At 45.5% G+C, this 27938-nt stretch overlaps 1 protein-coding gene and 1 long non-coding RNA gene across 3 annotated transcripts in view; one reads left to right on the top strand and one right to left on the bottom strand.

Moving 5' to 3' along the window:
- The window catches only part of ELP3 (elongator acetyltransferase complex subunit 3), an 87229-nt gene extending 74740 nt beyond the window's left edge, over nt 1–12489 (top strand). The window contains exon 15 of the mRNA XM_072143844.1: nt 12270–12489. Within this exon, the coding sequence (XP_071999945.1) occupies nt 12270–12346 (77 nt within the window). The 3' untranslated portion in view covers nt 12347–12489. The remainder of the gene's footprint in view (nt 1–12269) is intronic.
- On the bottom strand, nt 605–27938 carry LOC140122714 (uncharacterized). Of its 2 annotated transcripts, XR_011854360.1 has the most exons (4): nt 27855–27938; nt 23860–23944; nt 22104–22147; nt 605–846 (listed from the first exon to the last, which is right to left on the bottom strand). It is a non-coding gene; the product is annotated as an uncharacterized lncRNA (long non-coding RNA). The 2 variants fall into 2 exon arrangements; XR_011854359.1 differs by lacking the exon at nt 22104–22147.

A 27938-nucleotide genomic window follows, 5' to 3' on the forward strand; every position in this document is an offset into this window, starting at 1 on the left:
ACAAGAATATAACTGCTATAATACTGCCCCCTATGTACAAGAATATAACTGCTATAATACTGCCCCCTATGTACAGGAATATAACTGCTATAATACTGCCCCCTATGTACAAGAATATAACTACTATAATATTGCCCCCTATGTACAAGAATATAACTACTATAATACTCTCCCCTATGTACAGGAATATAACTACTATAATACTGCCTCCTATGTACAAGAATATAACTACTATAATACTGCCCCCTATGTACAAGAATATAACTACTATAATACTGCCCTCTATGTACAAGAATATAACTACTATAATACTGCCCCCTATGTACAAGAATATAACTACTATAATACTGCCCCCTATGTACAAGAATATAACTACTATAATACTGCCCCCTATGTACAAGAATATAACTACTATAATACTGCCCCCTATGTACAAGAATATAACTACTATAATACTGCCCCCCTATGTACAGGAATATAACTACTATAATACTGCCCCCTATGTACAAGAATATAACTACTATAATACTGCTATAGAACAATATTCCTTTTGTAATACTTTCATCTTCTGGCAGGAGAAGTATTCATTTATTGTTGTCTCTTTATGTGTTCTGGTTTGTGACAAATAGTTGGGGTGTTGTATAAATCCCCTTGGTGTAACATAAGGTAACGGGGTCTATTATCTTCCGCATGTAAGTTATTATTACCTTGATGACTTTTGTGCACTATAGAGGTCTGTACTGTATATTGATTGTACATTTCCATCCTCGGCTTGCGCTCTGACCTGTGACTCACGTTAATGCTGCCTTTGCTGTGGTCTCCGCTCTTTCCGTCAATCAGGATATTCTGTGATAATTAAATTATTGTGTCTGAATTAAAGCAGGAGGGCAGATTCCATCACCTTATAATCTTCTGCTGTAAATTTGCAAACTGCACATCCTGGCACTCCCACACTGTCTGAAGCGGCTTTTAGTCCCATTATGTAACACCCACACATCAGAAGCTGCAGACAAGTACAACTATAGTCAGCTAAATAAGTGGACAAGGCATCTAGTGCCATCCTAGTGTGGGCCATCGGTTTGCCACTCCCACCTAGATGCACTATCCCATCCCACATCATGGCCATTGTCTCCTGCCTACCTAATCATTCTCCTTCTGCCTTCCATTACCTAATCATTCTCCATCTGACTTCCATTGATCATCTTCCTCATTCTTACATCGCCTGGCCCTTCCCTTGTCTGGCCCAACTGCTCATTTGGCTTTTTTCCCCCTGTCTGGCCCACCCCTCCTTTGGCGTCCTTCCCGTGTCTGGCCCAACCCCTCCTTTGGCGTCCTTCCCGTGTCTGGCCCAACCCCTCCTTTGGCGTCCTTCCCGTGTCTGGCCCAACCCCTCCTTTGGCGTCCTTCCCGTGTCTGGCCCAACCCCTCCTTTGGCGTCCTTCCCGTGTCTGGCCCAACCCCTCCTTTGGCGTCCTTCCCGTGTCTGGCCCAACCCCTCCTTTGGCGTCCTTCCCGTGTCTGGCCCAACCCCTCCTTTGGCGTCCTTCCCGTGTCTGGCCCAACCCCTCCTTTGGCGTCCTTCCCGTGTCTGGCCCAACCCCTCCATAGGCGTCCTTCCCGTGTCTGGCCCAACCGCTCCATAGGCGTCCTTCCCGTGTCTGGCCCAACCCCTCCTTTGGCGTCCTTCCTGTCTGGCTCCACCCCTCTTTTGGCGTCTTTCCCTGTCTGGTCCATCTCCTCCTTTGGCGTCCTTCCCATGTGTGGCCCGACCCCTCTTTGGCGTCCTTACTGTGTCTGGCCCAATCCCTCCTTTGGCGTCCTTCCCGTGTCTGGCCCAATCCCTCCTTTGGCATCCTATCCGTGTCTGGCCCAATCCCTCCTTTGGGGTCCTTCCCGTGTCTGGCCCAATCCCTCCTTTGGGGTCCTTCCCGTGTCTCCCCCAACCCCTCCATAGGCGTCCTTCCCGTGTCTGGCCCAACCCCTCCTTTGGCGTCCTTCCTGTCTGGCTCCACCCCTCTTTTGGCGTCTTTCCCTGTCTGGTCCATCTCCTCCTTTGGCGTCCTTCCCATGTGTGGCCCGACCCCTCTTTGGCGTCCTTACTGTGTCTGGCCCAATCCCTCCTTTGGCGTCCTTCCCGTGTCTGGCCCAATCCCTCCTTTGGCATCCTATCCGTGTCTGGCCCAATCCCTCCTTTGGCGTCCTTCCCGTGTCTGGCCCAACCCCTCCTTTGGCGTCCTTCCCGTGTCTGGCCCAACCCCTCCATAGGCGTCCTTCCCGTGTCTGGCCCAACCGCTCCATAGGCGTCCTTCCCGTGTCTGGCCCAACCCCTCCTTTGGCGTCCTTCCTGTCTGGCTCCACCCCTCTTTTGGCGTCTTTCCCTGTCTGGTCCATCTCCTCCTTTGGCGTCCTTCCCATGTGTGGCCCGACCCCTCTTTGGCGTCCTTACTGTGTCTGGCCCAATCCCTCCTTTGGCGTCCTTCCCGTGTCTGGCCCAATCCCTCCTTTGGCATCCTATCCGTGTCTGGCCCAATCCCTCCTTTGGGGTCCTTCCCGTGTCTGGCCCAATCCCTCCTTTGGGGTCCTTCCCGTGTCTCCCCCAACCCCTCCATAGGCGTCCTTCCCGTGTCTGGCCCAACCCCTCCTTTGGCGTCCTTCCTGTCTGGCTCCACCCCTCTTTTGGCGTCTTTCCCTGTCTGGTCCATCTCCTCCTTTGGCGTCCTTCCCATGTGTGGCCCGACCCCTCTTTGGCGTCCTTACTGTGTCTGGCCCAATCCCTCCTTTGGCGTCCTTCCCGTGTCTGGCCCAATCCCTCCTTTGGCATCCTATCCGTGTCTGGCCCAATCCCTCCTTTGGGGTCCTTCCCGTGTCTGGCCCAATCCCTCCTTTGGGGTCCTTCCCGTGTCTCCCCCAACCCCTCCATAGGCGTCCTTCCCGTGTCTGGCCCAACCCCTCCATAGGCGTCCTTCCCGTGTCTGGCCCAACCCCTCCTTTGGCGTCCTTCCTGTCTGGCTCCACCCCTCTTTTGGCGTCTTTCCCTGTGTCTGGTCCATCTCCTCCTTTGGCGTCCTTCCCATGTGTGGCCCGACCCCTCTTTGGCGTCCTTACTGTGTCTGGCCCAATCCCTCCTTTGGCGTCCTTCCCGTGTCTGGCCCAATCCCTCCTTTGGCATCCTATCCGTGTCTGGCCCAATCCCTCCTTTGCGGTCCTTCCCGTGTCTGGTCCATCTCCTCCTTTGGCGTCCTTCCCATGTGTGGCCCGACCCCTCTTTGGCGTCCTTACTGTGTCTGGCCCAATCCCTCCTTTGGCGTCCTTCCCGTGTCTGGCCCAATCCCTCCTTTGGCATCCTATCCGTGTCTGGCCCAATCCCTCCTTTGGGGTCCTTCCCGTGTCTGGCCCAATCCCTCCTTTGGCGTCCTTCCCGTGTCTGGCCCAATCCCTCCTTTGGCGTCCTTCCCGTGTCTGGCCCAATCCCTCCTTTGGCGTCCTTACCGTATCTGGCCCAATCCCTCCTTTGGCGTCCTTACCGTGTCTGGCCCAATCCCTCCTTTGGCGTCCTTCCCGTGTCTGGCCCAATCCCTCCTTTGGCGTCCTTCCCGTGGCTGGCCCAATCCCTCCTTTGGCGTCCTTCCCGTGGCTGGCCCAATCCCTCCTTTGGCGTCCTTCTCGTGGCTGGCCCAATCCCTCCTTTGGCGTCCTTCCCGTGGCTGGCCCAATCCCTCTTTTGGCGTCCTTCCCCTGACTGGCCCCCACCCATCCTTTGGCGTTTTTCCCATGTCTGGCCCAACTCCTCCTTTGGCAGAAATATGGTATAACATTTTGGTCAGTGAAAAGTTTGGATGGCGATATAAAATAAGATCAGAATGGGATTAGGACAGACCACTTCTAGTAGTCCCCTTGTCAATTAAGATATGGGGGGGGGGGGTAAAGATTTTTAACATGTAATCATTGTCTCATTTGATAAACCAATTGGTAAGCTAGTGGTTAGGGGGAGCAAGTTGCGTGTAGGCTTGACCAACTTGAAAGACGGAGACATTGGGTGGTACTTGGTGATCAGGCATAGATTTGGAGTCCCACCATTTGAAGTCTCTCTTTGTTACCAACTTATTCAGTGGTAGCGATAGAGGGTTGTATTTAGTAGTACACAGCCGCAATTTAAAGCAGAAATCAACTACTCTAAAAGCTTTCGCTTTGCCCCCTGTTCCACAAACTCTTCTGTATGCCACTGGAACCATGTGCTCCTGCCCAAGCTACTCACAGGACATACTGTTACCTCCCCTCTTGGCGGGAAAACACTGTCCTCTTACAAGTTCCTAACCCCCACCATATGGGGGAAGGCACCACAAGCCTCCCTTCCCATCTGATTGTAAAGCTAATAACCACAGTGCAACATGCACAATGAGACCAACTCAAAAAGAGCACAGGATGAATTCTCGAAGGAATGCAAGTGGGAAACCGACCCCCGTCACAGACTCCTTCTGGGATAATCATCTCTAATCTGAGGATTTCTCAGTGTCACTTTGTGGCAATGTTGTGTTCTCACTTCTCGGGTTTCCTCGTTCGCTAGTTTCACACTGGATTGTCTCTGGTGGAGCATCTGGATCACGGCCGGAGCGTCTTGTGGTGTCAGGTAATTGGATTGTAGATTGTGTCATTACTGTTTAGATGAATAGTTTTCCCAGTATAATTACCATTGACTGCGCTGATTACCAGTTCATTACTGGGAGATTTTCCAATACCCTGGTGTGAGATAAGTGGGGGGAGGGGGTTACTGTGCAGCGGAGGACAATATCACTTATACATTGCAATGTATAATATCCATAGATATGATCACGCAGCTTCCACCCTGAATGACTAATTTATTTATGACTATAAAGCTTGTAGCAAGAGCTGTGTAGCCTTAAAGGGGTCTTATAGGAAGAGTGTACTTGCCCATCTCTGGCTCCCAGTTACGGTCATGGTGGTCTTCTGCATAGATGGCTGAGCTAGAAGTACCGGGGGACACTGGACCTGATTCGGGCCAATCGGTGGCCACCTCCGACTACGGGGCATCACTTCCTCTTATGTTGCAAATGACGTCCCATGGTCACATCTGCCCCAACCCCCGGAGAAGGGTTCATTACCTTTCTATGGGAGGGTTAAATCCCTTTAATACATTTGTACGATGGCTGAAGCATGGACCTTTGATTCTGGAGCAGGAGTGGAGGTAAGTCTAGCAAGCTGAGATTTTGAAATTGATGAGGCATTTACTTGTCTCATAAACTTAAGTACATAAAACTTCCTGAAGGATGACGGCGGAGCTGCTGTGGTGAACACTTGTTGCTTGCGCCTCGTTGATTTCTCACAGTTGCTCCCTCTGTGGAGTTTAGATAAGTGTCGGTATAATGTCATATCAGTCAGAATAGTGTCAGAGGTATCTTTGGGACTGGAACTTTGTCTTCTTCGTTCCATTTACTTTGTATTCACCAATGAATTAACATTAGACGCTCCCCGGTCACCTGACATTCTGATAGCAAACACTGTGTGTAATGGCATCCTCGCTGATGCAGTGTAGATGAGGTGTCGGGATGCAGGAGTAAACTGGAAATGTACTTCACATCCAAATCTGGAGGTATATCCACAGGAAAGGAAAAAGAAGAGCCAGACTGCTGTTCTATAGGGCGCTACAGACAAATCATCCAGACTGCTGTTATAGAGGGAGGGGCAGACTACACATCCTGACTACAAAACAAGACAGTCTTAAAAGGAGGAGGTCCAGACTACGCATCCTGACTACAAAACAAGACAGCCTTAAAAGGAGGAGGTCCAGACTACGCATCCTGACTACAAAACAAGACAGCCTTAAAAGGAGGAGGTCCAGACTACGCATCCTGACTACAAAACAAGACAGCCTTAAAAGGAGGAGGTCCAGACTACGCATCCTGACTACAAAACAAGGCTGCCTTAAAAGGAGGAGGTCCAGACTACGCATCCTGACTACAAAACAAGACTGCCTTAAAAGGAGGAGGTCCAGACTACACATCCTGACTACAAAACGAGACTGCCTTAAAAGGAGGAGGTCCAGACTACACATCTATATAGCACTCCAGACTGTAGTCAGACTGTATAGGGGATGCTGTACATTACACAACCAAGCTGCTGTTCCATACATGTCCAGGCTGCTTTTAAAGGGGGCGCAGTATAATGCACACCTAGACTGCTAATTACAACTTTTCCATTTAGATTTAGAGACACTAGTACATGAAGCTCCACCATCAGTTGGGATGTAGTTATGTGATTTAATGATGCTCACATACACATCCATTTTAGAACGAGCGTTTGGTGCGGTTTGTCCACCCGAGAATCAGAACAATCGCCTTGCTGCTTTGTCTCCTGTGACGTGGACCACCCTACAGAAGGACGTAATTGCTTTACCCTTTGTTCCTGTCTTTATGTAAATGTGTATTTATAGAAGGGGACAAACACATTCTTCAAGATGGAAGGAAAAACAACAAAGCAGAGAAGGAAAGAACAAGGAGGTGTAATTTAACATAATAATAATCCTTTATCCGCTCACCTCCGAGTCACCCAGATGCTGAAGAAACTTTCTTAACTACAGAGATGGTATTGTGAGGCTCGCTGTATAATTAGACACTAAAGAGGCGACGCTATCTTTAGTTTTCTCCTCGGACAGAAAATTGCATCAGCGCTTTATTGTCTAACTTTTTTTTTATTTTTTAAATTTGAACATAAGAATGTGCAAGTAAAGGTGTCTATGGTATATAAGGAATTTAAAGGGATTGTGCCAGCAGAGAGTCACTGGTTTGCCGAGGGTCTGACTGCTGGGGGTCGAAAAATTCTTCAGACATAACATTTGCGTGTAATCAACTTTCGCCTTTTTCACCTCCACGGGGCTTCTGGTAGACAGTTCCTGAGAAAGTCCTATGGAACTGAATGGACTGCAAGTTAAATATGCAAAGAGACGGTTCATTCTGTATGGGGCACTTCATGGTCTTGGAAGCCCCATTATCATGAAAGCTGGGGAAGCTAATGGCCAGAGTCCAAGCCATCAGGCATCTATATAGAGACTAGTCCTTGGTGTCACAAGCCCTTAAGTATTGCACATAAAGCCCCTCAAAGTTGGGTTTCCATCTTGAGCGGCTTTTAACATTCCACATTAGTGGAACCCCGAATAAAGACTAGACTTTTAGACAATTGGGCAAAGACTTGATGAGTCTTGATGAGTACCAGGAGCCATGCTATTTTGGTATCGGTTAAATACCCTATTTGATTCATTAAATATGTTGATGTTCTATTCCCTCTACTCTTCTTGTTGGGCAGTGCCCATGTGATCAAGCACTTGGTGTATCCACAATAAGCCAAAAAGGCTTTCTTTAAAGGAAGCCTACACCTTGAAATGGTAGGTGTAAGCTGTAAGTACCGAGCACCAGCTCAGGGTGAGCTGGTGCCGGTACTTACTGTTGTTAGTGTTATTAACCGCTGTATCGCGGTTTTAACACTTTTTAAACTTTATAGCAGAAGAGGCTTCGGTGCCGCGTGCGACTGCCTACATAGGAAATGCCAGAGACGTTGCGTGGGCACGGTCGCGCGAAGCAGCTTCTGCTATAAAGTTTAAAAACCGTGATGCAGCGGTTAATAACACTAACGAAAGTAAGTACCGGCACCAGCTCACCCAGCTTACCCCTGCCATTTCAAATGGTAGGTTTCCTTTAATTGCCTGGAAAGACCAGTCACATTTGTACCTTCTGCTGCTTCTCTACGATATCTCAAGGGTTTCTATAAATTGTTCATGGGGGTCTAATTTTTGGATTTTGCTAAACCAACTCGTGAAAACTTCTGTGGCTTCCGGAAACACGTCCAGGTCTCTGATGTCCTGATTAACTAAAAACTTTGAAGAAAGTTGGTCAACTGAATTAATCAACAAATGCAAGATCCCAGCAGAATATTCTAGAATGGACCTAGGAATGAACACTAATGGGTCTCCACATCCAGTAGAAGACCATTCTAATCTAATGGCATTGTAATCTAATGGCTCATTCAAGGACTTACTTAGACCTGACTGATGAGAAGCTTGAATTGTGCGTTGATAAAAAAAAGATTATTATGTGATTGTTCTGGATTATTTAATCTGGTGGCTCCAAGAAACCCAATTCTAATACATGGAACTTCAATATCTATAGAGAATATTACCCTACGTGTCGCTGAACATTGGAGGTCTAATTTGCGGTAACCTTTGGGATTCTTGACTCCACCAACATCTCTGCTTCTACCCGTTATGTTGAAACCCCACCCGACTTGATTTAGCAATTTACCCCTGGGGTATAAGTTGGTGTTGAAGGCTCTGCTGGAAGATCTTCTGATACCATTTTTAATGTATTGCATACAGTTGTCACCATTGTCTAGACAAAGCCTCAAGTCCATGCACGGTTGATCATCTTCATTACATCTAAAATGTTGTACAAGGATTTCATTTTTTTATTGACTGACACGTCTCAAGCATCAGATTTATTTCCGTTATGGGCCTGTAACTCTTAGACCACCAGCGCTAGATTTATCCTAGACAAGAAATTTCATCTTGAAATATTGTTCCTATCAAAACTGAAGTCAGTCGTGACCTCGTGAAGTCTTGTCATTTGTTTTTAAAGATCTCTTAAGACCCCGGAGGTGAATTTGACTACGTTGGGTTGTGTTTATTCACCTTCATCCCAGGGAAGATCAGAATTGTTGGTCGAGTGTCTACGGAAAGAGATTGTGTCCAGGTGTAGAAATGTCTTGAGAAAACTTTTTTGTAATTTTTTTTTTTGGCCTCCATCTATGTAAAAAGAATCTTGATCCTCCGTTTACAGGCGATATCTGTACATAACAGCGGGATGTGAGCAGAGACTTTTCTGAGCTGATTGCATCGTAATAAGTCATTTCACACTTCGTGGTTTCAAGAGTCGACTGTAGACTCCAAATCTAGAGGAATCTGAGAAGGATGAAGCCGTAAATGGAAATTTTGAGGACTCTACTTCAGTCGCTGTGGCGTGAGAGATGAGACATGTTTGGTCGGGGTCTCATTAGTGTCGTGTGGCTCTCCCAGCAGGTGTGACATACATTCCCCTTTACGCCGGCTGAGCACATGGCGCCTCCGGTGCTGTACACAGCAATGCTTCTGACATTATCTACCCAAATCACCACCGTCGTATGACCCAGTTACGCATGGACCTCCGACTACGTATTCCAGGAAGTATAATCCACATCTGCTGTAGCGTCTGAGCGTCACATTTGTACTTTGTTTTTAGTTTTTCTCACGTTAATTGAGCTTTATCCCAAGCACAGAAAGTTGTAAAAGATGTTGTCATCTTACGATGACCCCAAAAAATCGTGGGTTGACCTTTGCAACGGAAAATGAGAAGATGTAGAGGACAATGGAATTGTAGAAGTCCTGGAGAGGCCTTGAATCTGGGATATTCTATAAAGCATAATTCATGAGTTGCAGGATTTGGATGTGATGAGACAATACTTGGTGATGTGTTAGAGAAGAAGCTGATATGCTCCATTTCTTCGTATATGTTTATGCTTAAGTTGACAGATTTGCATATTTCAATAGAAAGAAGTCAAGTATGTAGGTCTATGTCTGTAATGTACATTGGATTAACAATATTCTCGTTGCACAGACAACTTCCTCTTTCCTTGTCCTCTAAGAGAACCTGGCAGTTAAACAAACCCTCACTAACTAAACAGGTCTATGGAAACTGCTGTTATACAACTATCCCCATATTGTTCCTCTCCATACCTGAAAATATACAATCCATTTGTAAAGTTGACTCCCCATCTATGCAAATCACCCCACTTGAGTCTGATCATAGTCTTTCCTCAGAGCCGAGTCCAGAATTTTCATGGTAATTATATAACAGCAGAAACACAGGTTTGTATCAGATGAGCTGCCCCAATGTTGAGAAGTAGAAATTTTCATTTTATATTTATAGGCTAAAAGTCCTGCATTTCTACATTTATTATAAAATATATATTTTTTTTTTACAATTCAACATTACTGTAATGTGGATTTTGGGGGCATACCTGTTTTCTTTTCTTCTATAATTACTATTGTCTCACCGGGCACAACACTGTTACGATTTCCAAGAAGCCCCTATCTTAAGTTATTTATCACATTAACAACACCAGGGCACCATACGTTGACACTCTGTTCCAGCATATTCATGTCCTTCCTGCTTAGCCGTGCCTCAAGCTAATTTCCACTCCCTCAGGAATGTGGCTGTGTGACTTGCTGAAGAGATATCATGAGGGAGGGGTGAATGAGGAGCTGATTTCCCTTCAGTGAGTCGCATAAAGCCAGCGTCTCATTCACCCCTCTCTCAGTAATTCTCTTTATGGAGTCGCACACATCCAACATCTTTTATCATTCCTGAAGAAGAGGTGAATGATGTAGCAAAGCGGAGTTCACTATCCCAAAGAGAAGGCAGGCCCCGCAACAGTGAGGAAGCTGGAGGTACGGCTGAGCTGGAAGAAAGTGAATCATAGATGGAGAGTCATATTTACACATAGCCTAAGGAACTTTACCGGCATGGAGGGAACAATATAGGGATAGTTGTACTGCTTGGTAATAGCAGTTCTCAAAGACATTTTTAGTGGGTTAGTTTAACTGACGGGCTACAATTAAAGTGATATGAGGCAATTCCTAAGTGATCAGTGCTATTGGTTTCAGCACAGAATATGCTAATTAGGCCATGAATTGTCAGGTGGGCAGGACTATATTGGAGAAGGCAGCCAGGCACCTCCCACTTAAGTGTCTTATTTGCATAATGGGTGGCAAAACCTATTGCCAAAATGCTGAAGAACATCCTAACTACTCAAGAATCTTTGGAACATCACAAATGAAAGATTTCAAAGAGTATGTGAAAAAAAATAACATTAAATGAGCTGATATTCCAGAATCCGCGCTCCTGCTGCAATGGAGGAAAGTACAAGCTCCACATTGCACTTTCCTGTATTCAGAGTCTCAGGGACATTATTCTGGCTCGGAGCTTTCACACCATAATGGAAATTCAAGGCAACTTTAAATCTGTTGCTTCCGCTGCATTACCCGATGATAGGCGCAAAGTGGTGGCAGGGAGTCTTATATATTATATGTGTGATTTGTGCGAATTACATACATTAGCTGTATCATCGCGTCCCTTCCCATCCCCCACATTTTACATGTTCTATTCAGTCTCCTGTTCCCATTTAGGCAAATGCCTGATGCTGTAATTTGCCAAGAAAGAAATGTTGATATTTGTGGAATGTGAGTGTTTCAAAGAAACGAAATATAACTCAGGATGTATGTACACAGTGACTACACCAGCAGCGGAATAGTGAGTGCACCTCTGGAGTATAATACAGGATGTAACTCAGGATCAGTACAGGATAAGTAATGTTATGTATGTACACAGTGACTGCACCAGCAGCAGAATAGTGAGTGCAGCTCTGGGGTATAATACAGGATGTAACTCAGGATCAGTACAGGATAAGTAATGTCATGTATGTACACAGTGACTGCACCAGCAGCAGAATAGTGAGTGCAGCTCTGGGGTATAATACAGGATGTAACTCGGGATCAGTACAGGATAAGTAATGTCATGTATGTACACAGTGACTGCACCAGCAGCAGAATAGTGAGTACAGCTCTGGGGTATAATACAGGATGTAACTCAGGATCAGTACAGGATAAGTAATGTCATGTATGTACACAGTGACTGCACCAGCAGCAGGATAGTGAGTGCAGCTCTGGAGTATAATACAGGATGTAACTCAGGATCAGTACAGGATAAGTAATGTCATGTATGTACACAGTGACTGCACCAGCAGCAGAATAGTGAGTGCAGCTCTGGGGTATAATACAGGATGTAACTCAGGATCAGTACAGGATAAGTAATGCCATGTATGTACACAGTGACTGCACCAGCAGCAGAATAGTGAGTGCAGCTCTGGGGTATAATACAGGATGTAACTCAGGATTAGTACAGGATAAGTAATGCCATGTATGTACACAGTGACTGCACCAGCAGCAGAATAGTGAGTGCAGCTCTGGGGTATAATACAGGATGTAACTCAGGATCAGTACAGGATAAGTAATGTCATGTATGTACACAGTGACTGCACCAGCAGCAGAATAGTGAGTGCAGCTCTGGAGTATTTGGTTTATAGCCGCACTTTGTAGCTCAGGAATCATTGCTTCTAGTATAGTTATGGACATTTATGGTGTTTCTGACCTATTATTTGTTTTCCTTTAGGCGTCGGAACTAGGAACTACTACAGAAAACTTGGATATGAACTAGAAGGACCGTATATGGTGAAAAGACTTGACTGAACATAAAGACAATGATCCTTCAGACTGAAGAATTGAAAACCAATCTCCATGATACGTACAAAAAAAAAGTCACGTATATCGGAGCAAAGGAAAACGCACACAAGTTTCATCAACTGCTTTATAAACTTTTGTCAGAAGAGGAGGAGGAGCTTCTCCTGGGGTTTAACTATTTTTGTAATAAAGTTGGGCCTCGTTGCTTATAGTTTGAGGACTTTTTCGGTGATGAACCTCATTTACGACATGAGCTGCTTCTGTTTTTGTGAGATCCATTATCTTATTTATATGCAAATAAAGGCGCAGCGATGTCTGCTGGAGGGCGGTGGCTTCCAGTCTCTGAGGTGTGACTGTAGTTATACCTAATCCCCACTACATGGGCGTCCAAACAATGACCGGTCGTAGGGAGTCTGCGAAAACCTGCGTCTCTATCCAGTATGCACCGTCTTCAGTAATGTATCTATACATTTATATGGTCCGTAACATTTCTCATTTTCTGCCTGTATTTTGGTTCCTATCCTCCCTCTCATCTGCTTTTCACTCTGAAATCCCTGCTGAATTCCATCTTGCTAGCAAGACAGATTGACATTTACTAAGGCTCAGTTTGGACCACCACCACCAAATTGCTTGGGATCACAAGAATGAGGCTTTTGTACCCCCTTCCTGTTGGAGGAGGATGTGTTCTGCACTCAACTGTGTGAATAGAGGACAACGAATTTGGAAAAGTACCTTTTAACGACCAGGGCTGATTCTAGCCTTTTACTGCCTGCTCCATCAGGGAGAGGACTTCTTTATGATTTTTTTTCTGGCCATGTTTTTTTTTTTCTACTGAATTCATAGTCAAACGTCTTTAGCTCTACGCAGCACAACTCCACACTGCGCCCCTAAAAATACCACAGTCGCTTACAGTATAATGGAGCATGTTCCTAATATTTATTATCCTCACAACATGATTGGACACACTATTTCCCACATAAAGCATCCTTTATATAATCACCCAAATAAATAATAGTATATACTGCACCCACAAATTATTAGGTGCCCTAATTTAGCCTCTGTATGGAAACTATTGGGTAGGGACAGTTACAGGGTGGTTAATAAGACTGGCCTGCCGCCCGGTGTAGGGCACATTTATTTACCTGTCCCTGCGTGATCCCCAAGGTGCGATCCCTGGCGAGAACACACAGCTGTTGCGATTTACTTACAGTATGCACCCGATATCCTGCATGTGTCGCTTCCCCGATGAGGTACGCCTCATCGCGTGCGACAAAAACCCCTGTTAAATGCAGCGCAAAATGGAAATCGTAGGGAAACCCGACGGAAATGCGGTCCGCGGACCCTTAGTAAATGTGCCCTGTGTGTCGCATGCCAGTCAAAGACAAACCAAGCCAGCACAAGCCATCGATTTTACTTCAGGATTGAGCTGGCACAAAAACGACTGGGGAAGGGTGGTCCTATCTCCTCTGGTGCGCTCAAAGTTCTGCTGCCAGAGGAAGTGAGGTCCAGGGAGGTGCTTGTGAGGGGCGGAGACTTAGCGTAGCGCGGTGACACAACAGCAGTCTTGCTGGCACTGATATAAGGTGGCCCGAATGCCACTCCCCAAAAGGCCCTGCAATCTGGCACTTGAGGTGAGATTTTCATCCCGCCTGATGGCAGATGTTAACGACCCTGTTAACGACCCATCCTAAGGCCCTTTCACATGATCGGCAGCATGCAGGCGGCTGCTATAGAAGTGCATTGTGCACAGCATGGTACAGCACTACCATGAGCATGTTCTATCTTTCGCAGTATGTACGGTCCGGAGACTTCCTATGGAGTAGTGAGGAGTGCTCGCCTCTCCAACCTAACGTATGCTACTCCGGGGTGTAGCATATGTGTATGTATGAAAGGGGCCCGAGGGCGGCTTCACACTGGCCTGTCCTTGTTCTTGTCTCTGTGTTTTGCTTCCGTTTTTTTTTTGTCCACATTATGTCTGATGCTTTATGTTTTATTATGTCCACACAAAATAAAACTGAAGGCTTTAACATTGATTAAAACATAAAACCATCCGTGGAAAAACACAAATAGAACTGTCATCAGGTTTTTTCGTTTTGTAGCCCCAAAACGGTTTTGTAGCCTATTACACCAGACAGGTTTTAGAATAACAGAAATGTGAAAACACCCATAGAAACCAATGGTGGGGAATTTATTAACACACTTGCACCAGAATTTTGGAGGATTTGCCACATTTATCTAGGGTTTTAGACTTTTTTTTGGCACTTGTCTGCCTAAGTGGGTGTGGCCTCACTGGAAAGAGGAGTGGTCAATGGAAAACAATCTGCACCAAAAATTGAGGTGGGCAGTTTAGACCAACTAAAACTTTGTCTAAAATAGGAACCAACATTATTATTCTGTTCAGAATTTATCATCACAATGGTAAAAACACAAGGGCTTATTTACTAAGGATCCGCAGCTGCACTTCCGTCTGACTTTCCGACGTTTTTGGGTATTTAACTGGGGTCTGCGCTGGCATTGTTCGCGCGTGGTCGGATTTTGGCACAGCTGCGCTGCTTCCATGTGACACAATTTAGGGGGGTGGGCCGTCGGATGACCCGACTCATTCGGACTGAGCGCGGGATTTAACTTTCAAATTGTGTCGCAAGACAATGTACTTACATGCACCTGGAAGAAGAAGGTGAACTCCGGGGACCTGAGCGGGGAAGTGACACATGCAGGATATCAGGCGCACAATCTTAGTGACTCCCCGCACAGCACATTATACACGGACAATGCACTTACATGCAGCAGGAAGAAGAAGGTGAACTCCAGGGACCTGAGCAGGGAAGCGACACATGCAGGATGTCGGGCGCACGATCTTAGTGACTCCCCGCACAGCACATTATACACGGACAATGCACTTACATGCACCAGGAAGAAGAAGGTGAACTCCGGGGACCTGAGCGGGGAAGCGACACATGCAGGATATCGGGCGCAGGATCTTAGTGACTCCCCGCACAGCACATTATACACGGACAATGCACTTACATGCACCAGGAAGAAGAAGGTGAACTCTGGGGACCTGAGCGGGGAAGCGACACATGCAGGATATCGGGCGCAGGATCTTAGTGACTCCCCGTACAGCGCATTATACATGGACAATGCACTTACATGCACCAGGAGGAAGAAAGTGAACTCCGGGGACCTGAGCGGGGAGCGACACATGCAGGATATCGGGCGCAGGATCTTAGTGACTCCCCGTACAGCGCATTATACACGGACAATGCACTTACATGCACCAGGAAGAAGAAGGTGAACTCCAGGGACCTGAGCGGGGAGCGACACATGCAGGATATCGGGGCACGATCTTAGTGACTCCCTGCACAGCGCATTATACACGGACAATGCACTTACATGCACCAGGAAGAAGAAGGTGAACTCCGGGGACCTGAGCGGGGAGCGACACATGCAGGATATCGGGCGCAGGATCTTAGTGACTCCCTGCACAGCGCATTATACACGGACAATGCACTTACATGCACCAGGAAGAAGAAGGTGAACTCCGGGGACCTGAGCGGGGAGCGACACATGCAGGATATCGGGGCAGGATCTTAGTGACTCCCCGCACAGCGCATTATACACGGACAATGCACTTACATGCACCAGGAAGAAGAAGGTGAACTCCTGGGATCTGAGCGGGGAGGTGACACATGCAGGATATCGGGTGCAGGATCTTAGTGACTCCCCGCACAGCGCATTATACACGGACAATGCACTTTCGGGGAACTCGTCGGGTGGGTAAATGTAAGTAAATGTGCCCCACATTGTTAAATTCCCCCAATGGCTCAGTTTAGCATCTGTGAAAATCCACTCTAGCCTGAAGGACCCTTACGGCTGATTAGAAGTCCATTTTATAAGGTCAATATGGTAGACAAGGTTTTTGAGGCTGACAGCAGGACGGATGTTTGAGGAGTAACGAGGACCAGGTCTGAATGCGTCTAGTATTTCAGAGATAAGCAGAATTAGAAGGATAAATAATAGCCCCTAACAAAACCAAAAAAAAAAAATCAGTTTGCTCGGAAGTCAGAGATGATCCATGTGTTGGGGTTAGCTCAGGTAGAGTCCATGAAAACATGTTCCTCGCTGTGAGACAATTTCCGTGAATCTGCCACGTGGTGACCTCTGCATTCATCTCTCTGTCCTCTATGAGTGATTTCCCTGGGGCTTGGTGTTGTGATACATCCGCGTGCTCTCTGCATCTCGTTACGGATACGACGCTCTCGGAGCAGTCTCCATATCACTTTTTATTGATGTTAAATCATGAGGAACGTGTCCGGCCACCTCTGTCCTCTATACTAGAACGCACTATTACATTGGCCAATAAACCTTCAAACCGTGCAGCGAGCCATGACTGCCTTCTCCTGCTGTGCCGGATACATCCAGTGCTTTCCAGGGAATAATCTGCTTACATGGCCGCAGGCTGTGATCTGTATTTACCAAGGACGGATGGATTCCTGTGAGCGGCGTACGACTACTTTAGTTGTAAGAGTTTGGTAAACATACTGCACCTTGTTACGATGACCATCCAAGACTGCACTAAAGATTGGCCAACGAGGAGGAGACACATGGTCCTCCCGATAATAGCTCTACAAAACATTGGCATAATGTGCCGGTTCCAGCACTGCGGCAGTCTCCCGGTCTTCGAGGGACTGAAAGCTACAGATATAGGTTAAAAGAAATCTACCATCGAGTCAAGTGATAAACCAGGGGAACCTACACTTATATCCAGGCACCGGGACTGTGGGTAATCTTCCTATATTTGTTATCCATGGCCTCCTCCTTTCCAAAATCAACTTTTATGCTAATATCTCAGAGAGTCTGTAAATCGCACTTGTTTACCTATAAAAAGTCATGTGACAATGAGCAGAGAAAAGTCATTATAGGAGGGTGTGGGGGCGGTGGTCACTTCAGTCACCCCTATCCTTGGTACAATAAAACTTAAATCCAGACTTTTTTGATCAAAATATGAATCTAAATCTTTCTTGCGCCAGTGTATGATGAGATCCTCACCCATCCGGATATATCGGGAGGCCTAGGATCCTGTTAGCTCCGGGGGCCGGCTGTGCTACCTACGCTTGTTCAGACCTGATTGGGCTTGGGCTATAGCTAGCACAAAGGTGAGGGACAGGAACGGCCTAGGCCTCCCCATACTGCCACCCAACACTACCCCCTTCACACCCCTCCATGAACACTTTGTGTGGAGGTGGCACAGAGGGGGAAATAATTGCAATTCCTTATGTTTCACAAGGGTTGGGAAGTAAGAGCTCTTACGGAGACTCTGACAATTAAAGAACAATTTGGGACCCTATGACTACAGGCCCTTATGAAGCTGTGGCTTAATAGTCTTTATGACTTCATAAACATTTATACTTACCTAGATGTGAGTCTGAAGAGGCACAGCAGAAGATTCCACACGTAAGCCTCATCTCCCGATGCAGCGAGTGAAGCCGGTATAATGCCCCAGCTTTATTGTGCATGCGCCGTACATACAGCAGTGAAGCCGAAATGGACTTCAGCTCAGCCGCCTAAGGGAGCGAGGGATGAGGTAAGTATAACGGATAAAAAAAATTCTCTGTTGGGGACACACACACGCACGGACACACACACCTTTGTTACATCCACTCATTCACACAGCTCGTGCTACATTGACTTGCACACTTAGATCTGCTACATACATTCACTCACATGAACTCACTTAGCAATACTACATCCTTTCACACACACAGCTCTTCTTCTCTGGGCACATCCTCTGGCGGCATGAAAGGGTATAAGAACCTTGCAGTGATGCTTATGACATCACTCTAACTCCTACATGGCCAGAAGGGGGCAGTACAGAGGCTCTGTTCTCTCAGAGATCGGGTGAAAGGCTTTGTTGATGATTTACCCGATATCCAGGACAGAGGTCAGGGTGGTCTGGCGGTGCTAGATCCTGCTGACCTTTGGACTATAGGACACGGGCACACAAGATTCTAGAGTCCGATACCTTAGGAGAAGAGGTTTGAACGCTTCAAGACACACTCCATTACTTTCTACATCTAGTCACCAACGCTACTCAGAGGATGGATGGGCTTCTTATAGATCCTGAGCAAACTCCATTACTCATCAAACCTCTCATGTCATCGGTTGGCTACAGGCTAGGACATTGCTGTGCTGCCCATCAATAGGCTCAATAGATGTGGTCATTTCCAACCCTTCCTTATGTTGAGGGTCACTCAATAAAGATAATTCTCCACAACCGTACAATTTTATGTGAATTCCAGAAATTTCTCTACTGGTTTTTTTTATTTTTTTTTAAGGAAAATATGGCTGTTTATTTTACTATGACCAAATACAATTTTTTGGTACTATCCTCATAGACCCAGCAGCATTCAGAACCGGTGGGAGACAGCCAAAATAAATCCTGCCCTCTTTTTTTGGTCATTGAAAGCTCCATAACCCCATTTTTCCACCGTGACCTATTGATGCCAGACAACTTTTGATGAAATCAGGGGTTGGAGATAACCCAGAAGGTCCACAGACACATTGGGGACACTTACCTGGTCCTGTCGCGATCCCGCGGTGCGTTGTCTAACGTGGATTCGGGTCTGGCGCGATTCACTAAGATTGTGCGCCCGATATCCAGCAGGTGGCACTGCTGGGCCGAGGTCCGCTGTTTTTCCAAATCCAAATCGGCCGCACCCCCGATTTCTGAAGCGTGAAAGCCGGCGCCGATGTGACACAATCCGATCGCGTTCGCCAAAATCCCGGGGCAATTCGGCCCAAAACTGAAACATTCGGAAAACCCGACAAAAGTGCGGCATTCGGACCCTTCGTAAATGAGCCCCAATGGATCCTTGCAAATCCAATGGAGGTAGTCCAGCACAGTCTCAATGGCGCTTTCTTAGTTCAGAGATGATTAGTATCATCACCACTATAGCAAACTAGGGCTGTAGAGTCGGAAACCAATTTGGTGGAGTCAGATTTAGAATAAAATACACCGACTCCAACTCCTAAAAGATATTATGAATTGTTACATTTAGTTTACTGCAGTGTGTGCTGAATATTTTTTTTTTTTTTAATCAGAATTGTGGAGATTATGGAATGTCCTATAAATGTCTGTTCTATTCCTGATCCAAGGATGGAGACTTTTAGTGCAGATGAATGTGGATGCACTTTTTGCTCCTGCTCAGTAGTGAAGATCGTCCCATACAGAGGGGAAGCAGAGGGGAAGCAATGTCTGCACTTACTGCTAGAGTGATCAGGAAAACTGGATGAAGGCAGGATTGTCCAGTGTATGTTCTCTCTGTATACTGCTTTATGTTTTAGTTTGCTTTTCCTCTGAGTTCATGTTTGTAGAGGTTATCTGCCCTGATGGATTCTATACACTATACATAGAATACACTAACATCTCACAGGAATACAGGCCGGTGTATAGGTATAGAAGCCAAGCCTTCATGTTATCTAGCACTACCAGATTTCGCAGTATTAAGATGTTCCCAGAGAAAAGCCATTTATTGAAGGTTTATCAAAACTGTTCATGAGGCAATTCAACTACAGGCAGTCCCCGGGTTACATACAAGATAGGTTCTGTAGGTTTGTTCTTAAGTTGAATTTGTATGTAAGTCGGAACTGTATATTTTATAATTGTAACCCCAACCAAATTTTTTTGGTCTCTGTGACAATTGGATTTTAAAAATGTTGGGTTGTCATAAGAACCAGAATTAACAATAAAGCTTCATTACAGACATATTTGATAACTGTTACAGCTGATTATTGTAGCCTAAGGATAAAATACAGTAAATTTCCAATTACCAGGGATCCGTTTGTAACTAGGGGTCGCCTGTAAGTCAGGTGTTCTTAAGTAGGGGACCACCTGTATATCTGAAAATTGTTAGAGATGCTGCCCGTGTGGTTACTGCACTACCACCAAGTCAGTGTACAGGCTGTTCTCTAGTCTTAAAATAAAGAGGTCAGACTTGAGGTCATCTATTTAGAAGGAACTGATGGAGGCGATACAGTTTCTAAGAACAAATATTATTCAGTGTATTGTTTTTTAATACTGTTTTTCCCCCCACATAGTGTTTTATATACAGGCGGTCCCCTACTTAAGAACACCTGACTTATTGACGACCCCTAGTTACAAACGGACCTCTGGATGTTGGTAATTTATTGTACTTCATGCTTAGGCTACAATAATCAGCTATAACAGTTATCACAGGCGTCTGTAACTAAGATTTATTATTAATCCTGGTTCTTATGACAATCCAACATTTTTTAAATCCAATTGTCCCAGAGACCAAAAAAATTTGGCTGAGGTTAAAATTGTAAAATACACAGTTCCGACTTACATACAAATTCAACTTAAGAACAAACCTATCCTGTAAGTAACCCGGGGACTGCCTGTAATTACAATTTATTAAATTGATAGTACTAAGGTTATTTTCCAATAAATATTTTGTATATTCTCCCTGTATAACTTGGTCATTGTATCATAATGGTGATACAGTTACAGTAGTAATAAGACATCACATGTCCCATGTATGTGGGAGTCAGAGTTTAAGGTTTGGCTTATCGACTCCACAGCCCTGTGTACGGAAACATTGCTAAGGGGATCAGCTTATCTGAGTTACCCCAAGTTTAGGGCCCCCATTCACCTGGTGGAATTATAAAGTCAGTCTTTTTTGTCCTCCCATGTGCTGATATATGATTGCATGTAGGTTTTGATGTATGACATACACAGTCTTAAAGGAAATCTACCATTTATTTTTATGCATTGTGAACCAAACATACCTTGAGAATGCTGTAGCTGCACTGATGCAGAAACATATCTTGTTTAATTCCTGATCCGAGAGGTTTAGCTCAAAAAACTATTTTAAAAAATTCAGGACCTTGGGAAAGCTGGGTGCAGCCTGGCTGCTGTACATAAACACATTACTTCCACATACACAGGAGGTGCTTCAACTGTCCAGACAGGACTAATCAACCTGAGCTGGATGATTCATACACAGCAGCTGGGGGATGGTGCGGCGATTGATTACTTCTGCCTGTCAGGGATAACACAGTGATGATGTATTCTCGGTTTATGCTGGGCAGGACAAGGCTGGAGCATAATTAGGGTAAGAGGAGAAGCGTCGGGGCAGCCACAGGAGCACCAGAGCCTCATTATCATAATTTTATAATTGTTTTTTCAGCAAAACCACTCAGTCCAGGGATTAAACAAGATGTGTTTCTGCATCAGTGTAGCTACAGCATTCTCAAGGTATGTTTGCGTCATAATTCATAAAAACAAATGGTAGATTTCCTTTAAGCCCAGCCGCCCATTGTTTATTTGTTTTTTTCTGCATTATCTCCGTTTTATTTGATTTTCTCCCTGAGTCTAAAGTTCCGTCCAACAACATGTATGCTTTATGCTTTTAAATAGAAAAAAATATATATATATATTTTTATTTTTGCATTTTATCAAGTTCATCAAGTTCTTCTGTTCTTGGAAAATGAAATACAAAAAAAAAAAAAGCAAAAAAAAAATTTCACTAAATAAAATTTCCCTTGAATGATTGCACATCCCTCAATCACCCGTTCAGGAACATTGAACTGTTTATGAGACGTATTAGCGGAGCGGAGAAGGCTGCGGCGCGTTCGGATACTCCTATTGGCTTAATGATGAATGATGCGAGGAGCATACATTAGGCCAATGCACACAATGTAGACATGCGGCCGCTACTCACACACAGCAAGAGGAGGGAATTACCTTAATAACCACAAGACTCCGCTGCCCTATATACACTGATGAACCTAAAGTGGGAGATTAAAACAGTCAAGGACTGCGGCGGAAAATGCATTATAATAAATGGCAACAAATATATAAACTCTGAAATGCCAGCAAAACAAGGCCGCAGCCTTACTGCCTGATAACATCCGACTGAAAGAGGAAAAATGTAACTCATCATACTAACCGACCGTGCCACATAAGTAATATGCATAGTGAGTGCAGCTCTGGAGTATAATACAGGATGTAACTCAGGATCAGTACAGGATAAATAATGTCATGTATGTACACAGTGACTCCTCCAGCAGAATAGTGAGTGCAGCTCTGGAGTATAATACAGGATGTAACTCAGGGTCAGTACAGGATAAGTAATGTCATGTATGTACACAGTGACTGCACCAGCAGCAGAATAGTGAGTGCAGCTCTGGAGTATAATACAGGATGTAACTCAGGATCAGTACAGGATAAGTAATGTCATGTATGTACACAGTGACTGCACCAGCAGCAGAATAGTGAGTGCAGCTCTGGGGTGTAATACAGGATGTAACTCAGGATCAGTACAGGATAAGTAATGTCATGTATGTACCCAGTGACTGCACCAGCAGCAGAATAGTGAGTGCAGCTCTGGGGTATAATACAGGATGTAACTCAGGATCAGTACAGGATAAGTAATGTCATGTATGTACACAGTGACTGCACCAGCAGCAGAATAGTGAGTGCAGCTCTGGGATATAATACAGGATGTAACTCAGGATCAGTACAGGATAAGTAATGTCATGTATGTACACAGTGACTGCACCAGCAGCAGAATAGTGAGTGCAGCTCTGGAGTATAATACAGGATGTAACTCAGGATCAGTACAGGGTAATGTCATGTATGTACACAGTGACTGCACCAGCAGCAGAATAGTGAGTGCAGCTCTGGAGTATAATACAGGATGTAACTCAGGATCAGTACAGGATAAGTAATGTCATGTATGTACACAGTGACTGCACCAGCAGCAGAATAGTGAGTGCAGCTCTGGAGTATAATACAGGATGTAACTCAGGATCAGAACAGGATAAGTAATGTCATGTATGTACACAGTGACTGCACCAGCAGCAGAATAGTGAGTGCAGCTCCGGAGTATAATACAGGATGTAACTCAGGATCAGTACAGGATAAGTAATGTCATGTATGTACACAGTGACTGCACCAGCAGCAGAATAGTGAGTGCAGCTCTGGAGTATAATACAGGATGTAACTCAGGATCAGTACAGGGTAATGTCATGTATGTACACAGTGACTGCACCAGCAGCAGAATAGTGAGTGCAGCTCTGGAGTATAATACAGGATGTAACTCAGGATCAGTACAGGATAAGTAATGTCATGTATGTACATAGTGACTGCACCAGCAGCAGAATAGTGAGTGCAGCTCTGGAGTATAATACAGGATGTAACTCAGGATCAGTACAGGGTAATGTCATGTATGTACACAGTGACTGCACCAGCAGCAGAATAGTGAGTGCAGCTCTGGGGTATAATACAGGATAAAGTACTACCTTTTCTACTGTCTATCTGTTCATATTTATAAAGATGGGATTCATTGTTGAAGACATTTGGTCATATTTTTGTACATAAATGACACATGAAGTATCAGTGATATTGCTTGTTCTTAGAAATAGATTATTATAGATGTTAGACTTGCAGAGGGCGGTGGGTAAACATCAGGTTTGATGAATGGTGGACAAAGACTTACCGCACTAGCAGACTATTAGTGTAAGAAGCTGGAGATGTTGTCATGGTCAGGGATGATATGATGGACATCTGGGTTGGAGAACAATCTGTAGATCATAAAAACCTCATGGTTAGAAGATGCACAAACAAAGAGACAATGATATAGTCCTCCCTAGGCCAAATATCAGAAAACAAAGCATAAAATAATCCACTGCCACAGACCAGTCACCTCCACCTTATCTCCAATAACCAGGACTCTCAGTGGTGGTTCATCAATACTATCAATACCATCTCATCTACTGAATGGTTTCACATCATTGACTACGAGCTGCAGAGCCATCGAAAATCCTCATCCAACCAAATCAATACCATGACGATGGTCCCTCAGGCCAAGGAATCAGAATCCCACATGTAAAAAATGTTCCTCCCGATTCCTTGGACTTCATAAGACACTAAGATTTCTCAGTGTTGTGTGGACCATTGCAGATGACATCGGCTGAGAATGTCACCTAACAGAGAGGTCTTAGGGAAGGACCCAAGACTTAGCAATGGGTCTGGTATAATGGACGTACAGCAGACTCTTCGACTGAACAGTTGGCCCAGACGAGGCATCTTCTAATATCAATTACGAGGTTCAGGGTCTGCAGGCTGGCTGTGTATGGAGCCTGGACAAGGGTTGTCCTCTTTCAGAGGGATAGGACTTGACAAGTATCCAAGGAGTCTTCCTGTCCTTACTCCAAGAGATAAGTATGGTTAGGAGAGGACACAAGTCTAAGATATTTCCAAGCACCAACGTGCATCCACCACCGCCCGCCAATGCTGACCATCTTGTAGAATGTGATGTAAAGTAATTGTATTCATAGGTGCTGGTGTCATTAGCGTGCCTATCAGGAGAAGCGGGTGCCTACAGATTATCTGTCAATCACATATAGATCTCCAGTCTTGAGATCGATGACTTTTTATGAAGTTCTCCATCCCAATTCACGCTTTGGCCTCTGGTCAGAGCCCTCCATACATAGGGGCTCATTTACTAAGGGTCCAAACGGCGCACTTTCGTCGGGTTTCCCCGAATATTTCCGATGGGAGCCGAATTGCCCAGGGATTTTGGCGCATGCGATGGGATTGTGTCGCATCGGCGCCGGCTTTCACGCGACAGAAATCGGGTGGTGTGGCCACCGAACAGCCCGACGGATTTGGAAAAACAGCGGAATTCAAAAAATTTGTGTCGCAAGATAAGCACTCACATGCACCGGGACAAAGAAGGTGAACTCTGGCGGACCTCGGTGCAGCAGCGACACCTGCTGGATATCGGGCACACGACCTTAGTGAATTGTGGCGGACCCGAATCCTCATCGGACAATGCGCCGCGGGATCGCGACTGGACCGGGTAAGTCAATGTGCCCCAATGCATCAGCACCATGCTTGGGGGTGCCAGCAGAATCATGGTGGGGGATACATAGGATAATATCGAATTCGGATACCAACATTATGATATCAAAGGACACCATGAGGTTATAGGTGTACTTGCTGTGATGTACATACAATTGTGTGAAGCCTAGACAATGCTCTGTGAGCTTAACAGCCATGGCTGATACATTGTAGCAAACTAGTAGAGAGATCTGTGCAGCTGCTGATCTGTTTAGCTTACAGAGCATTGTCTAGACTGGATACAATCCTCTCCATTCAGAGACGGTAACCCTGTACGCAGCTAGTCCTGCTCTAAGCTGAGAGGTTGAGACAATTGTAACCAGTCTATACAATGCTCTGTGAGCTAAAGCGCCTGGACTCTAGACTGTTACATTCTAGAGATCAGTACAGCTGCTGCTGATGTCCTTAGCTCACAGAGGATTGACTAGACTGAATATAACAGCCTTGTAGAGATGCAGTAACCCTGTATATAGCTAGTCCTGCTTTCAGCTGCGAAAAGGAAACAATTGTATCTAGTCTAGACAATGCTCTGTGAGCTATTCTAATAGATTGTAGCAAACTAGAAGAGATATGTGTGCAGTTTCTGCTGGTGTGTTTAGCTCACAGAGCATTGTCTAGACCAGATAGAATTACATTGACTTCTCGCCTGAGAGCAGGACTAGTAATGAATTGACACATATGAAAGTACCATATAACGTTGGATGTCATTGTCCCCCACTCCTGGCCATGTCTGGTCCTGCTTATCATCTCTATTCACTGAGGCCACACAGTAAATGTGAATTTATGGCTCTCATCATCTTCTCTCCGGATAATATGAGACACGGATCCATACGTAATATGGAAGGAGAAAAATATATATCTCTGTGATTGCAGAACCATTGATCTTAGGTAGTTTCCCATCAGAGGAAGTCTACGCTGCAAAAATACACCGGAATGATGATTTATCAACACTAAGGGTCTGGAAAATGATGGAGGGGGATGTATGGAATAATTGCCAGCGTCCCCTACCTGGTGGCTATGGACGACCAAATCTTCCCCGAATATAGTGGAATAAAAAAAAAAGCAGGAATTTTGGGCTCCTATAATCGTGACAAATCCAGACAAGCTCAGAGATAGGAGTTACATAGTAGAAGGAGCAGGGTCACTTACAGAAGTGGTCGCCAACTACTGGGCTGCGGCAAAAGAAGTTTGTGGGAAAAAAAAAAATCCTATACTCGCCTTTCCTGGCTCCTCCGAAGGCAGTCCTCTCCTCCTCCTTTCTCTGCAGCCCTGAAGTCGGCAGACGTGATGATGACATCACATGACTCCTGTTGGCTCTAGCTCCGATTACAGCGGCTCCAGAGAGAAGGGGAGAGGACTGCTGCAGCTGCTTTGGGGGAGCTGAGAAAGGCGAGTATAGGATTTTACAAGAAAAGGAGAGAAGGTGAGCGGTGGGCTACAGCCAGGGGATCACTGTAAGTATGGGGGGCACCAGAAAAATGGGGATATTGTAAGAAAGGGGGAAACTACAGGAAAGGGGGTATTATAAGGGGTCCAGCTGCAGGAAATATGTCATAAAGGGGGCAGCTAAAGAAAGGGGAATTTTTCAAATTGGGGCGACTACAGGAAATATCTCGTCTAGCTCCTGGAAAAAAAAGTTTGGGCATCACTGACCTATAGCACACTATTTAAGAAAAGTTCTTATTGGAGAAGACCGAACCGTGACCGCCCGGCTCTGGGACATGCCGCGGTCTAGGTTATTTTACCATGTCCTGGCTAAGCTGGCTTACACAGTATAACCCGTCTGGATGCCGCTCCCAAACTGGCCACCAGGGGTGCCGCCCGAGGTAAGCATCTCAACTCGCCTCATGGGTGGTGCGCCCCTGCGAACCGCATAGTGAAAAGTTCCCAGCAGAGAATTCTGAGTTAAAGAATAGTGCAGGTGAGGATCTGCTGACCTTTTGGACACTGACCGGTAGTTACAAGGACTATGGGTCCCAGCAGCACAGATGATTTCAGCAGAGGAGAGAAGTTTATGTGTTTTGCACTGCTATCATGATTTATACAGCAGTATACACAAGTCCTGTGTTTTCCCAGGTACGATGATGAGACTTGATCTCATGGAAGCCGTGGGCCCCAGTACATAGAGTCGTGTGTATTTTCTTAGATCAATTTCCTCCTCCTTGTTAATGACTTCCTGGATGTACAATTATCATGGGTTCATTGCGTGTAGTAGCCAGGAGTGACCAGACATGACGAAGGTTTGATGTACACGGCACAAACAGGAATCAACTGCTCCGTGCAGAGCTGACGTAGAGCTGACACTCGGGAGCAGTCACCACTCCTCAATTTACAGGACCGGCCATATTATCAAAGGGCCTAGGAGTCATGGTGATACATGGTACATGAGAAGTTATCCAGAGAGCTCCTAAGTGGCAAAAGACACTCATTTTAGCCAAGTCTGACCAAAGATCAGCTTAAGTGAGTGTTTTAACAACTTAGGAGAGATCAAGTTGCATCTTCGACAGCTCGATCAAACAATCCCACCTGTCCTGCATATTCAGAAACTACAAAAACCACCTACATAGTCTGATCCAGGGCAGCGAATACCTTGTTTCTTGCCAACCTCCAACAGGTTATTATTATTCACACGTGGCAGCGACTGTAGTAATAGGAGACACACAGCCTTCAGCT

The sequence above is a fragment of the Engystomops pustulosus genome, chromosome 3 (assembly GCF_040894005.1).
Source record: "Engystomops pustulosus chromosome 3, aEngPut4.maternal, whole genome shotgun sequence".
Lineage (NCBI taxonomy): Eukaryota > Metazoa > Chordata > Amphibia > Anura > Leptodactylidae > Engystomops > Engystomops pustulosus.